Source organism: Mesocricetus auratus, unplaced genomic scaffold (genome assembly GCF_017639785.1).
Source record: "Mesocricetus auratus isolate SY011 unplaced genomic scaffold, BCM_Maur_2.0 Super-Scaffold_100676, whole genome shotgun sequence".
Classification (NCBI taxonomy): domain Eukaryota; kingdom Metazoa; phylum Chordata; class Mammalia; order Rodentia; family Cricetidae; genus Mesocricetus; species Mesocricetus auratus.
In genome coordinates this window covers 133,104,336-133,119,188 of record NW_024429266.1, presented here as the reverse complement: position 1 = coordinate 133,119,188, position 14,853 = coordinate 133,104,336, and the positions used below count along the sequence as shown (strand labels likewise).

Sequence of the window (14,853 nt, the reverse complement as noted above, 5' to 3'; positions counted from 1 at the left end):
GTTAGGGTTTGTCCCAGTTGTCCTTTTTGTTTTTCCTGTTTTATCTTCATCAGTAGTTCTACCTTGAAAAAAAGTAAATAACAGTATGGTTGAACCTTTAATTAATTAAGGGGTGCATAAAATAAAAATAAATATTCTCTATGGATCTATAGAGAAGAAAGGCTACCATTAATACCAGAAATTGAGGTCAAGAGAGATGATTCAGTAGTGTTTTCTCTAAGAAGGCTCGGAGTTCCGTTCCCAACACCTGTAGTTTCACCTCTGGGAGGAGACCTCTGTGAGCACCAACCCATGTGACACACATTGAAACAAATGGCACACGCGTGGGCCTTGTAGAAAAATCTTGGCTCATATCCTAGTTCTGTCTGGTTTCTATAATAGTAGGGTGTTTGGGATACAGGAAAATAAGGTATATTACTTTCTTTCCCTCTAGTAAAGGTACAAAATTGTTCATGCTAGAGTCATGCTTCCCTCGGGAATACTGTATCAGTAGTCAAGAAGAAGGGTAGGGAACAGAGGACAGCCTCTGTCTTATGTGCAGAGTGACACCAGCTGTTGATTGAGGTCAATGCTATATGGAATATATTTATTTACCAGAATAAAAACTTACAAAAGGCTGGGGAGTCAGAAGCATGGCAGGCTTCCAGAGGATAAGAGAAGAAGGGTGATTCATTTCTCTTTCACTTCCTTTTATCTCTACCTGTCCTAAATTTGCTTATCCCCACCCTTAGGGCTGATAGCTTTGTGGGGCTCACCCCTACAGCAGAGCATTTTGTTCTTTACCCAGAGACCCTTAGCTATGGTTCTCCAGACAACTTCAGATCTTTGAGCCTTTAGTTTTAAGATGATAACCCTGCCAAACTCTCTAGGTTGTAGAATGGTTATGTGGAAAATGGCAATTACTTATTGTTTTCCCAGTGCCTTTGGTTCATGTTTATTCTGTTGTTTCTAGAGCACAAAACAATGCTGAGAGAGTCTTTGCTCTAATGCCAGAGAAGAATGCACACTCCTACTGTACAATGATCCAAGGGATGGTGAAGGTACCTTCCTTTATTTTTATCTTGAAGGTTCATTGAGTTGGATGAATAGTATAATATTTGGGGGTAGGGCCAGTTCTAATCAGGCTGTCTATTTGAGCCATTCAACTTTTACACAAATAATGAAGTCAGTTCTACTTCAGGGTTTCAGTATGTAAGTCCAGCTGGTTAGGCTGCTAGGCAGACAAGGCTTAAATTCACAACAATTTGTCTGCCTCTGCCTTGTCATTAAAGGTGCTCCAATAGCTAGCAAAAGGTTTTTTTTGTTTGTTTGTTTTGTTTTTTAGGGGGGGTTTTTTGTTTTTTTTTTTTTTTCCTTAGGCTGACCTCAGACTCAGTTATTCCCACTCTAATTTCCATAGTAATTGGGATCATGAGCATATACTACAGCACTTAACATGATCATTTTATGTGATGTCTTTGTAATCCTATGCTCTGTCTGTAACCTGGTAAATGAGGTCCTATTTATGACTTTGTGTCAGCCCTCTAAAATTTTTTAGCTTGGAGGCATTTTTTGAGCTCTAAAATGTTTGAGCTTGGAGGCATTTCAAATTTTGGGTTAGAGATGGGTGAACTTTATTAAAGTTTTGAGAGGGTTTTTTTTCTTTGTGTGTATGCATCTGTCTGTGTCTTAAGTGTATAAGGGAGGGAGGGAGGGGGAGAGAGAGAGAGAGAGAGAGAGTGTTTCTATTGTGTCCTACATTGGGTTGTAGAGGGTGTTGATACCTTGCAGCCAGTTGTTGCACTCAACTTGTGAGTTACCTAACATGGGTGTGGGAATAAGAACTCTAGTCCCAAGCACTCTTAAGGATTGAGTCAGTCACCTTGAAGATGAGAGGGTTGGAATCTTTCCTTTGTGTTGTGAGATGTTGTCTTCCCCCCTTGCTACCCCATTTCTACTCATTAGATGTAAGTAACATGCTCTTGCCTCGTTCTCAGTTGTGACAACTGAAAATGTCTAAGCATTGCCAATGTTCCCTGGAAGCAACTTCCTACATTAGGATACAAGCTTCCTGAGAATCGGGCCTCCTGTTTTGTGTGTTCACGTTCCCACTTGAGAATACTTTGATGATGTTCCTTTTTCCTCTCCAGTACCGAGCTTATGCACAAGCACTGAACGTGTACACTGAATTATTAAATAACAGACTTCATGGTGAGTCTGGGGAGTCTCCTCTACTTGTTTCTTCCTCCAACACAGTGGTTTTCAACTTTCCTAATGCTGTTAGCCTTTAGTACAGTTCCTCATGTCGTGGTGATACCCAACCATAAAAGTATTTTGTTGCTGCTTCCTAACTGTAATTTTGCTACTGTTATGAGTCATAATGTAAATATCTGATATGCAGGTCATCTGGTGTGCACCCACAGACTGAAAATCACTATTCTAAGACGAATCAGTGAGGCCTTTGAAAGTGTCTCAGTCATTGGCCCACAGTTGTTGTTTATGGGGTTGGTGTTTAGATTTGTATAACTTTGTTGCTACGCTAGTGATTAAAATGGAACCAGAGATCTAGTATATGACCATTTTTCTCTTCACCTCAGCTGTTTTCAGGTAAATTTTCAACCTCAAGTTTTGTTAAAGTATTTTTCTTTTATAGCTGATGTGTATACCTTCAATGCATTGATTGAAGCTAAAATGTTCATAGACGGTGAGAATTTTGAGGACAAATGGAATAATATACTGGTAAGGAAACAACCTTTATTGTATACCTTCAATGCATTGATTGAAGCTAAAATGTTCATAGACGGTGAGAATTTTGAGGACAAATGGAATAATATACTGGTAAGGAAACAACCTTTATTGTCTTCTAGCCACCTTTGACTATGAAATATTAATTTAGCATTTCTGTGGTGGCAACTGCTCAGTACCCTACCCCAGCTTAAGAATCCTCTCTATTATGGGGAAAAAAACAAAACACTGATTAATCAGTGACTACATAGCTAGGATTCAGGAAGAGTTGGAGCACTTTATGTGTAATTGATTTCATTGTTAATTACAAAAGTACATAACCTATTATAGAATTCTAGCCAGGGACGTTAAATTGAAATTACTGGAGAGATTTTGTCAAAACTTAGAACATGTTTTTACATACCATGCACTTCTATTTTAGTCTACATTTGATAGAAGATTGCAGATAAACACCTTGATTGCCTGTGATGCATGATAGGATTTGGGGAGACAGAGATAACCTTGACAGTGTTAGGAGGCTTTCTATAAGGCGGTGTCACTGGTAGACGGTTCTTGTCCATTTTTGGTTTTGTTGGTTTTCTTTCAGAAAAGGTTTCACTATTCATCCTTTACTAGTCTGGAACTTGACATGTAAACCAGGCTGCTTTTCAACTTAACGAGATCTCTTGCCTCTGAATCTCAAGTGCTGGGATTAAAGATGGGCTGCCAGTCCAGGCTGTTTGTTTCTTTTAAAGCAGATAATTATTAAATTAGGGTATGGGTATAATTATTAAATTAGGGTATTCTGTGGCTACATATGGTTTCATATGTAGCCACAGAATTAAATTCTCTCAGCAGTTTTAGCAAACTACCTTGGAGTAAAAAGATTTTCCTGTTTTGAAATCGCTCAGGATCTGCTGAAACATATGGTTGCACAGAAGGTGAAACCAAACCTGCAGACTTTCAATGCTGTGCTCAAGTTTCTCCGGAAGTTTTATATGCTTGGAAGGTTGCCCGCCTTACAGACATTACGTGAAATGAAGTACCTTGGAATAGGTAAGAGTGCATCCTGGGTCCTCTCTGAAGATGAGGTGAGCTTACCATTGGTCTTAAACACAAAAGTGTCTATATATTTACTATTACTTTACTGTTAGGGTTTCCTTGTGGCATTTGTGCCTTCACATGCCATTGGTTCTTTATTTATCTGTGCATTCAACCCCAAATAAAAATGTCAGTATATACAAGTATATACAATTAATATGTATATACTTGTACTTGGTCATTCCTAAACAACACAAGAAGTTTTGGTATAGCATTTATGGCATATCAGGTGTTACTGATGATCTAGAAATGCTTTGAAGTGCACATTAGGATGTGTGTGGGTTATATACAAATAATTCCTTTTAATGACATCTGAATAGCTGGGCATTGGGGTTCTGTATTCACGTGCCATGGATACCAAGTGATAACTGTCTGCTATGACAGGAATGCTTCATCACTTCATGTTCTTTACAGTAGATACAATATTATTTAACATTTCAAAGACTTTCTGTAGTTCTCTTGATTTTAAAGGGAGTGATTGCTTTGATGGCTAGTTTTAAATTGCAGGGCATTTTTCTAGCTTAATTAAGATATTGTAACTCAAATTATGTGCCACTATATATTGTGGATAATTCAATAATTGTTTAATTTAAGAATAGTTGGAGCCGGGCTTTGGTGGCTCACGCCTTTAATCCCAGCACTCTTGGGGCAGAGGCAGGCAGATCTCTTTGAGTTGAGTTCAAGTCCAACCTGGTCTACAGAGAGAGTTCCAGGAGAGGCTCCAAAAACAATACAGAGAAACCCTGTCTCGAAACCCCCCCCCCCCCCTCCAAAAAAATTGCTCCTAGCGATGGGTAGACTTGAGATCTACCCTGTGGAGGACATCGGACTGCGTGTATCTCCCCAGCCTTTTTCCCCAAGTCTCTGAATAAAGTGTTTTGACTCAAAAAAAAAGAATAGTTAGGCAAGCAGGGCAGTGGTGGTACACACATTTAATCCCAGTTCTCAGGAGGCAGAGGCAGGTGGATCTCTTGAGTTCAAGACCAACCTGATCTACAAGAGCTAGTTCTATGGCAGCCTCCAAAACCACAGAGAAACCCTGTCTCAAAAAAAAAAAAAGAATAATTGGCCATTGATTGACTTTGTGCTTTGTGGTATTGTTCTCAGTAATGAATCTCACTTGTATGGATATTAGCAAAGTGATATGTTTAGGGTGATTTCACCTTTTTGTGAGATGAGCTAAAAATGTCTTCAAAGGAATAGAAATGTCTTTTGCTCAGCTCTCAGAAGACAAAGGCTGGCAGGTTTCTGTAAGTTTGAGGCCACCTTGGTCTACAGAGCGAGTTCCAGGACAGACTCCAAAGCAATACAGAGAAACCTGTCTCGAAAAACCAAAACAGAAAGAAATGTCTTTTGCTTAAATGTTAACATTGTGCTTCAGCTTTATTTTAGATAACTTTTTTTTTCCCCTCTATCTGCCTGGTAATTTGAGAACCCTCACTTGCAACATACCATCATATTATTCATCTCTTTTATCATCGAGGTATGTATACCCTTACCCTTCTTTGATTTGTATGAAAATTTAGGGAAAATTGACCATCTCTATTGAGTTTATGTAATTGTTGCAGTACTTGGTCTTCAAATGAATTAAAAATAGAGACTGGAACAATGGCTCAGTGGCTGAGCACACTGCCTTTCAGAGGACCCAGGTTCAATTCCCAGCACCCACATGGTGGCTCACAATTATCTCTAACTCCAACCCTCTGGGATTGATGCTTCTTTTGGCCTCTAAGTGCCCCAGGCAAATATATGCATACTTGCAAACAAAACATCCATACACAGTGTAGTGTAATGGCACATCCCTTTAATCCCAGCACTTGGGAGGCAGAGACAGGTGGGTTTATGGCCAGCCTGTTCTACAGAGCAAGTTCCAGGACAGCCAGGCTATGCTGAGAAGCCCTGTCTTGAAAAAACAATAAAAAACATACACATAAAAATTTAAAAAACAGAGGTCAGCCCTTCGTGGTTTTGGATACCTGTAATCCTATCAGAAGAGTCAAAGTTGGAGATCTGCAATACACTTATTTCCAAAAAGAGAAAAGAAAGTATATGAATTAGCACTTACAGTTTGAGCAAATGGTTAATCATGAGAGTGGCTCCCTTGATTGTGATATAAAATCCAAACTGGAGATGGCTATAAAGTGTACTAACATTCTGGAACTATAAAGAATAGGCAAGGTAGATAGTTAAGGGTTCCTTTTGGTCTTTAGAATTGTGCTACTCAATGTAACAGCTTAGTAGTCACATATAGGTTGGTTCAGTATATTAAAAAAATGTGACATTATGTTCTTTTTCTTTGTGGGTTCCAAGAATCAAACTCTGTCATCAGGTTGATGACAATTACCCATTCATATTCTGCCATCTACACTCCTGTCAGTCTTCCTCGTGGTGGTTCCCTTCTACCTTCATATATCATATAAACGTGTATCTGCATAATCTAGATTTTGCCAGGCATTGTTGCCACACACCTTTAATTCCAGCTCTTGGGAGGCAGAGGCAGGTGGATCTCTGTGAGTTCTAGGCCAGCCTGATCTACAGAGTGAGTTCCAGGACAACCTCCAAAAGTAATACAGAGAAACCCTGTATCTAGATTTCATGTGAAAGAGAAATATAATAGTTGTGTGACTTATTTTGCTTAACATGGTGATATCCAACTGTGTTCTTACAAATGAGATTAACCATTTCTCTTAAATAGAACTCATCATGTATTCCAGACCCTTGTCTGTAATCTCAGAACATGAGAAATCAAAGCAGGCAGATCAGATATTGAGGGTCACCTTTGGGCTAGCTATGTGCTTGCTATATATAAAGAGAGTCTCAGAGAACGGTAAAAGGGGGCCTAGGAAGATAGATCAGTTACTAAAATGCTTGCTACACAATCTAAAGACTATAGAGATTGATCACAGAACACAAGTGTTGTAGCACATACTTGTAGTCCTAGCAGAAATGGGTAGACCCTTCACATTAACCCCAGGGCCATACGAACTAGCCATTTCCTTTTAAGTTGCTGTTGTCATTGCTTTTTATCATAGCACCATGTTACAAACAGTTAGATGGATCCATGTGTTAGGTCTTGCAAGCCTGGTAGCTTAAATTGAACTCCAGAACCAGTGTGAAGCCAGACTAGGTAGCAGGTGTTTAATGCCGGCATCCCTAGTGAGATGGGAGGAAGAGTTCATAGAACCCATAGAAGCAGCTCACAGGTGAACCCATAATTCCTGTTGTCTGGATCTTAGTGTTAGGATTAATAAGCATATGCCATATATACTGGGCTACTGATGTCCTTTTCAGAAAGTCCTCACCTATGCCCTGGTGTCTGGACCTTAGTGTTAGGATTAATAAGCATATGCCATATATACTGGGCTACTGATGTCCTTATCAGAAAGTCCTCGCCTATGCCATGGTTTTAAAGTAATGTCTCTGGTTTTTCTTTAGCAGTTTCAGAGTGTTAGGTCCTTTATTATTCTTTGATCCATTTTTAATTATTTTTGTATGCAGTGAGATTATTTTTTTCTATACATAGAAATGGAATTTTGAAGGCCACAGAGATGGCTTAAGTCAGTGGTTCTCAACATTCCAAATGCTGTGACCCTTTAATACTGTTCCTCATATTGTGACCCTGAATCATAAACTTATTTTCATTGCTACTTCACAACTATAATTTTCTATTGTTATGAATCATAATGTAAATATCTGATATGCAGAATCTCTGATATGTCACCCCTGTGAAAGGTTAGGTCAATAACCCACAGGTTGAGAACCACTGGCTTAAGTGGTTCAGAGAACTTGTATATCTTTTCAAGGACCCATGTTCCATTCCTAGCACCCACAAGCTCACCACCACCTGTAACTCCATCTTCTGGGGATCTGGCATCCCCTTCTGGACTCCCACAACACCTATACACCTGTGGCACACATTCACATACATCAGTGGTTCTCAACATGCGGGTTTCAGCGCCTTCGTGGGTCCCATATCAGATATCCCACATATCTGATATTTACAGTATGAATTTATAACAGTAGTAAAATAACAGTTATGAAATAAATGGAAATATTTTTATGGTTGGGGATCGACACATGAACTATATTAAACGTTTGCATCATTAGGAAGATTGAGAAACATATACATGAATAAAATTTTTCCAGTACCTTCTGTGTTTCTACAATATGTTTCTTGGCTGTGTCCTCTCTATTCTGTTCTGCTAGCTACATATGTGTTTTTGTGGTAATGTAGAATAGAAGGGATATAGGGCTTAGTTTTCACAGATAAGAACAAGGGAAACTGTAAATACACTGGATTGTCTCTTCAAATGAAGAGAGATATAACCTGTTTTCCTCCTAAAAGGCTGGAAACAGATATAGCTGTTAATAGCCTAGTGACCTTTGCACTGCACTACCTGTATGGTCAGGCCATACTGGCTTCCCCAGACCCTTACCATGTGTTTTGTTTACACCTGCCTTCTCAGCTAATCTATAGAACCTATCATGGAAGATTCCCAGTATCACTTGTACTTCACAGTAGTTTTGATATAGTCATGTTTTAAGCTTTGCTGTACACATGGGATAGAGTTAATTATCACCAGAAAACCTTTTCCGTGTTGTGCTGTGCTTAAAATGCCTAAAATAAACTACCTGGTGTCATGCTTTCAAAGTTTGAACTATCACCAACTATTGAGTTCTGTTGAGCTGGACTCCTTGCAGGTACAGTTTTTACTGTATCAATATGCAGTTACCTTTTCAAACCCTAGTTATTTTGCCATGTAGCATAGAATGTCTTGACCTTGAACTTGCTGTGTAGTTTAGGTGAACCTGTTTGATGACCTTGGGATGAACAAGCACTTTTGGCCATGGCTGGCTCATGTAACTTCTAAGAACTGCCCCATTTACAAATCCATTCTGTAGTTGGTTTTTTTCTTGGATTTCTTACCTGATTTTACTTGAAAAGATTTCACTTTAGAAAGTGTGCTGATTTGGGATGAGGGGCTGTTGGTATTTGTTCCACTAAAGAGAAATTTGAGCTTCTTAGGAAGAAATGAGTAAAGATGAAGTCTAACTGAACCATAAACACATAGCACAGTGATTCTTAGAGTTTACAAAGACTTGTGCTCTTGGCTATAGAGGCTTCTTTAGCAAGTTTTTGGTGCTGCCCAACTCTCTGCTAGGTATTAGGCTAAAGATGGAGGCAGCAGATAGGATCTTTATAACTGGGCCTATGAAGTTGGTTATGATAAACACCCATTTGCCTTACTTTTCTGCAGGCAGCACTATAAAAACACCATCCCTCATCATCTATGACATCATGAATGAATTAGAGGGAAGGAAATTCTCTCCACGGGATGTGGATGATGGTAGGTACAGAAATTGTGTTGTTTTCCAGCTAATGATGGGTGGCTTGCTTGAGTGCCATTATAGGCCTTGTGTTGAGGGCAATGTTTATTTAGCTAAGTAACAATATTTGGATTGAATGTTCTGAGAAAGCCAAGATGTCTGTGGCATATTGATGATGTCGATTTGAAAATAATGTTACATCCGTAGTAACCAAACTTGTGAACTTTGGTTTTCAGATAAATTTTTTCACTTGGCCATGAATGTGGTAAGTACTATTTCCTCAGTTATCCCTGCTCCAAAGGTTCTTCTCTGTTTCCTTGTTTTATCTGTGTGTAATTCTGCATGTCTTTTCACTTTTAACTTTGTTTTTGTCTTTGCTTCTACTTTCCTTTTGTACAATCTATACTTTTAAATCATATCCTAGCCTTATTCTTTATTGTATTGTCCTTTTTTCATGCTGTTTTGATTAGCTTCCAGAATGTTTTTGCCCATTCGATTTGTTAAAATGACGGGGATAGGTGATTATGTTTATTTTCATTTTATCATCATAGGAAAAATTTTGAGTTTTCAGGATGGGTAGAGAGCATCCCGTTTGTGGTAGCCTAGTATCTATCTTGTGGGGTTTTCGTCTTGCAGCTCATGGTTACTCAACTGTTCAAATGTATCCCTGTGCTAGTGAATGCCACAGGAGGGGAGAAGTATTTCAAGGCTGGTTCTTCATGCTTTTTGATGGTAGAGTAGAGTTGCTAACTCAAAGTAATTTTGTTTTAAATTTAATAAGCCTACAGTTTATTTTTCCCCTAATTTCTTGTGACTTTTTTTGCTGTCAAACAATAAATTGAATATTGTTAGTTAAGTATTTATGCAAAGAAAAATAGATACTTTTTTTTTTTAAAGACATTGTTACCGTGTGTAACAGTCCTGACTATCCGGAAACTCACTTTGTAGACCAGGCTGGCCTCAAACTCAAACCCTCCTGCCTCTGCCTCTCAATTGCTGGGATTAAAGTCATGCATCACCACTGACCATATACTTTTTCACTGTGTGTTGTCACTGTTTGGCATACAAGAATGTCTGGGTAATAATAATACTACTTTTGCAAATTTTCAGTGTTCATCTCTCAGAGATTTAGAGCTTGCTTACCAAATACATGGTCTTTTAAATACGGGGGACAACCGGAAATTTATTGGAGGTGATCTTCAACGTAATTTCTATTAGTAAGTATGTTACTTTGTTTTTAAAATTTGTGTGTGTGCACGCACACTTGTCTTTGTGAGTGTATGCACACACTTGTGACTGCATGAGAAACCAGGGTACCATGTGTCCTCTTCTCTCATTCTTTCTTCTGCTTCTCTGAGGCAGTCGTCCTGAACCTGGGACTGGTGCCTCAGCTAGTCTGGAAGCCTAAGCCTCTCTGCCCGACTTTGAAGGTAGTTACAGTCATTTGCTAGGAATGCCTGGTATGTTATATGGTTTCTGGGATCCAAACTCTGAACCTCTTGATTTTTTTGGATCAAGGGCTCTTAACTTTTCAGCCTTGTCCCTATCTGTCTCCTTTCATTTTAGTTACTGGATTCTACAATAAGAGGATCTGAATGACCGTTTATCTCTACTCTGGTTTTAGGTCATATGTCCATTATTTTATAGAAATTAAGTTACTAAATCAGTGGGGCTGAGGAGGTGGCTCCATGGGTAAAGTACTTGCAAGAATGAGGTCCTGGGTTCAGGTTCCCAGCATCCACTGGTGCAATGTGTCTGTAACCCCATCCTGAAGTAAGAAGTAGAAATATGCAGATCCCGGTGCCTAGATGACCTGAATGGCCACAACAGTGGAGATCCAGATCCAATGAGATGGAAAAACAGTGGCCCCCTGTAAGCATGCGTGCGCAGACACACACACACACACACACACACACACACGAGAGAGAGAGAATGACCCGTCTATTGTATATGTTTAGAGATTTTAACATCTTTTTGGTTACCCTTTATGCATTTATGTGTCAGGGTTGTGTTTATGTGTCCAGTTCATTTGTTCCTACACTGAGTATTTTCTAATACAAATATAACTACTTTATAGGATATGAAAGTAAGCATACTGAGCAGGCAGCCCAAATGGTCCAGCTGAGGGTCAAAACAGCTCAGTTGGGAAATTAGTTAAAGCTAGCATTTCCGTGGCCAGTCACAGGCCCTTGTAACTTGGAATTATAAATAGTTTTTATTATTGTGTGAATATGCCATAGAATGAGTGTCAGGGATCAAAGGACAACTTTGTAGAGTAACTTCTCTCCTCCCTTTACATGTGTTCCAGGGATGAAACTCAGGTTGCCAGGGTTGTGTGGCAAACAAAGTACCTTTACTCGGTGAACATCTCACTGACCTGAAATTAGAAAAACTAAAAATCTATGCTTGATACTTGAATAGTTATACTAAAATTTCAGTGGTCATACCTTATTGTTGTATATACAGACTTTAATCTAAACATGTTTTTTCTCTCCACAGTTTGAAGTTTTTCGGTTTGATTTGCTCAATGGAACAAATTGATGTCACTTTGAAGTGGTATAAGGACCTAATACCTTCAGTAAGAGGATTCATTACTTGTTCTTTGTCTTTGTATCTTCCCTGATGGATGCTTTAAAATCATGTTTGTGTTTCTCTCACCCAGGTGTTCTTTCCCCACTCCCAAGCATTGATAGATCTTCTCCAAGCATTGGATGTGTCCAATAGGCTAGAAATGGTTCCTCAAATTTGGAAAGGTTAGTGTCAGGATTTTTTTCTGACTAATACTATCTTACTTTTAATACTGAATGCTTTCGTTCACGAGTGTGTGTGTAGCTTTGGAGGGTGTACTAGAACCCACAGAGATCCACCTGCCTCCACCTCTGAGTGCTGGGATTAAAGGTGTGCTCCACCATTGCTTTCATTCCTGAGTTAACACATTTGTTAAGGTTAAACTTCTGGGCCATTTTCCTATTGTGTTGGATGAGTACATGTGGAAACTAAGCTCATTTTGTATAGTCAGCAAAATGATGGAATTTAGGAAAGGTTGCTAATTATGGAATTGGTCTAAATCTAGAGTGTAATAAAGCCTGTGCTCCTGTTTGTCAGCCTGATTGAACCTCTTGGTGTAACAAGAATCAGTAGCAATGCTGATTATGTTGCCAACTAACAGTCATGAACATGGTTGTGTCTCAGTCAGTTTCATGTGCTTCAGATACAAATACATGAGAAACAAGTACTCTGTCTTACTCAAGTATAGTACATGTGCTGTTTTTTACATTGACTGCAAACAGTTGATTGACATTGCCATTTCACTGTTTCACTGGCTGACCTGGTATTCAGTTTGTAGAACAGGCTGGCCTTGAACTCAGAGATCCACTGCCTCTGCTTCCCAGAGTGCTGGAATTAAAGTTGTGTCAACTTCTCTTACCCACCAGAAGATAAATTCAGTAGTGGATAAAGGCTCAGTAAATGTTTTACATTTTGGTGAGCACTGATATTTTCTTTTGCTTTAAGATAGTAAAGAATATGGCCATACTTTTCGAGCTAACCTAAGAGAAGAAATCTTGATGCTCATGGCCAGGGATAAACACCCACCAGAGGTAGGTCTGTCTTGAAGCTCAATTTCACCATCATCATTAGATATATACTAATCTATGTATCTGCTAATACTTATGTCCTTTCTAGGGTGGTTTTCTTGGTTTTATCCATCCTTTGTGGGATGAATTGCATCTTTGTACAATTCTAGATTTAGGGTAAACATGTATTACTATTAGCAGAACACCAATCTTAATGTTAACCTCATTCCTCTAGTCCAAAGCAGGCAGCAGTAAGTAGTCATGACAATAAGTGCCAGATTATATTAATAATAATTATTCCAAGGGCTTGAGCTGATTTAGTGGAAAAGCACTTGCTGTTCTAGAGGACCAGGGCTCAGTTCCACATCAGGAAGTTCATAAACACCTACACTCAAGTGCATATACTCATTTCCCGCCTTCTCCCCATACACATAATCAAATATAATAAAAATAGGTGCTAGAGAGGTGTCTCAGTGATTAAGGGCAATTTGCTCTTCTTTCAGAGTACCCTGGTTAAGTTTCCAGAACTCACATAGAGACTCACACTGTCTGTGACTCTAGTGCCAGGGAATACATAATGTCCTCTTCAGGTCTCTGCAGGCATAAGGCACACATCTGCACATGCAGGCATAGCACCCATACACGTAAAGTATGTCTTTTGTTAGGAGGGTAAGTTCTTTTTTAAAATTGCTGCCTGAAAAAGACGTGAGATGGCTCAGTGGATAAAGGAGCTTTCAACCTAGTCAGACCCGAGCTCTTTCCCTGTAACTTACATGGAAGGAGGAACAAGCCAACGGCCACAAGTTGTCCTCTCATGCTACACATGGGCTCTGGCACCTTTATGTGCACATGTAAGCACAGGGGATCAAGAAATTAATATGAAACTTTTTAAAGGAAATGCATGACTAGACTTCTAACATGTAGTTAATTGCATTATCCCAAGACAGGTCCAGGCTTCTTTTTACTTTGTTTCTTGTTTGCCATACATGTGATAGTCTCTTGATTTTAAATTCTTATCAGACCAACTAGACAGTTCTGCTGACTCTTAGAGCCTCTCAGCTTCAGGTGGCATTTGCTGACTGTGCTGCTGACATCAAATCCACATATGAAAGCCAAGATGCTTCGCAGACTGCTCATGATTGGCCAGCCAACACTCTACAGTGTATAGCTGTCCTTTTTTTAAGAGGTGGCAGAACCCAGGAAGCATGGTGAGTATAAGTTTCCAAGTGTAAATACCAACATTTAATCTTAGAGCTGAAACACTGACTGGTTGATAGATGATTGTTTTGTAATTCAACTTAGTGGCAGGTAGTTTATCTGTAGCCAATCTGAATATATCGTTAGGTTTTGTTAGGCATTTGCAAATGCCACCTAAAAAGGGAATTTTGATAAGGTCAGTATGTATGGTGCATTTGAGAAGATGGTATTGTTCAGGGAAAGAATTGTCATTTCTGTATCTTACTGGGCAAGAAACTCAACCTCATTCTTCTGCCCCTATAAATGGTTCTGAGAGAAGTATACTTTTGAAGATGTTCTTGTAAAGCTGTTTGTGATGGTATATGCCTTTATTCCCAACACTCGGGAGCCAGAGACAGACAAATCTCTAGGATAGGCTCCAAAACTACAAAGAAGTCCTGTCTCGAAAAACCAAAAAAAGAAAGGAAATGCTCCTATGATTAAATTGCAGTCGTTTGCAAGTGCTTTCTCCCCCATTCCCTATCTTTGGTCTGGGTACCTTAGACTTCTGGAAACTAGCATGTTTTTGAAATGAGACCTGGACAAGAGCCTCTCTTTTGTTTGTGCTACTATTCCACTTCTGTATGTTCTTCCAGCATTTCAGTAGTAAATTGATTGTAGTTCTTATAAAAGGGAACATTGGGCATACTCATTTTTCCCTGAAAGTTTACAAGATACTTTGTAGAGGCATCTAGATGATCTTTTCTCATTTTCATTCTTTCTCTCTCTTGTCTCCCCTTCCCTCTCTTCGGACATAAATGTATTGGACTTTATTGCTAGTCCAAATGTGCCTGTTGCTCAAAACATCTTTTTCTGGATAATCTTGTTTTGGGGCTGTAGCTCCCTGAAATGTGACTTGTTAAGCACTAGGTTGTCATTAAAAAACAAACCAAAGCATTTGCATGGTCCA

General features: G+C 39.2%; 1 protein-coding gene across 2 annotated transcripts in view; it reads left to right on the top strand.

Annotated features, from left to right (window-relative positions):
- Positions 1–14,853, top strand: part of Ptcd3 (pentatricopeptide repeat domain 3) — a 32,732-nt gene that overhangs the window by 15,862 nt on the left and 2,017 nt on the right. Inside the window, exons 10-21 of one of the 2 annotated variants that reach the window (XM_040737640.1) lie at positions 953–1,040; positions 2,130–2,190; positions 2,633–2,718; positions 3,615–3,759; positions 5,237–5,287; positions 9,063–9,152; positions 9,369–9,397; positions 10,243–10,349; positions 11,632–11,710; positions 11,795–11,885; positions 12,646–12,731; positions 13,767–13,915. In XM_040737640.1, coding sequence (XP_040593574.1) covers positions 953–1,040; positions 2,130–2,190; positions 2,633–2,718; positions 3,615–3,759; positions 5,237–5,287; positions 9,063–9,152; positions 9,369–9,397; positions 10,243–10,349; positions 11,632–11,710; positions 11,795–11,885; positions 12,646–12,731; positions 13,767–13,915 — 1,062 coding nt within the window. The remainder of the gene's footprint in view (positions 1–952; positions 1,041–2,129; positions 2,191–2,632; positions 2,719–3,614; positions 3,760–5,236; positions 5,288–9,062; positions 9,153–9,368; positions 9,398–10,242; positions 10,350–11,631; positions 11,711–11,794; positions 11,886–12,645; positions 12,732–13,766; positions 13,916–14,853) is intronic. The other variant, XM_040737641.1, reaches the window with a different exon arrangement.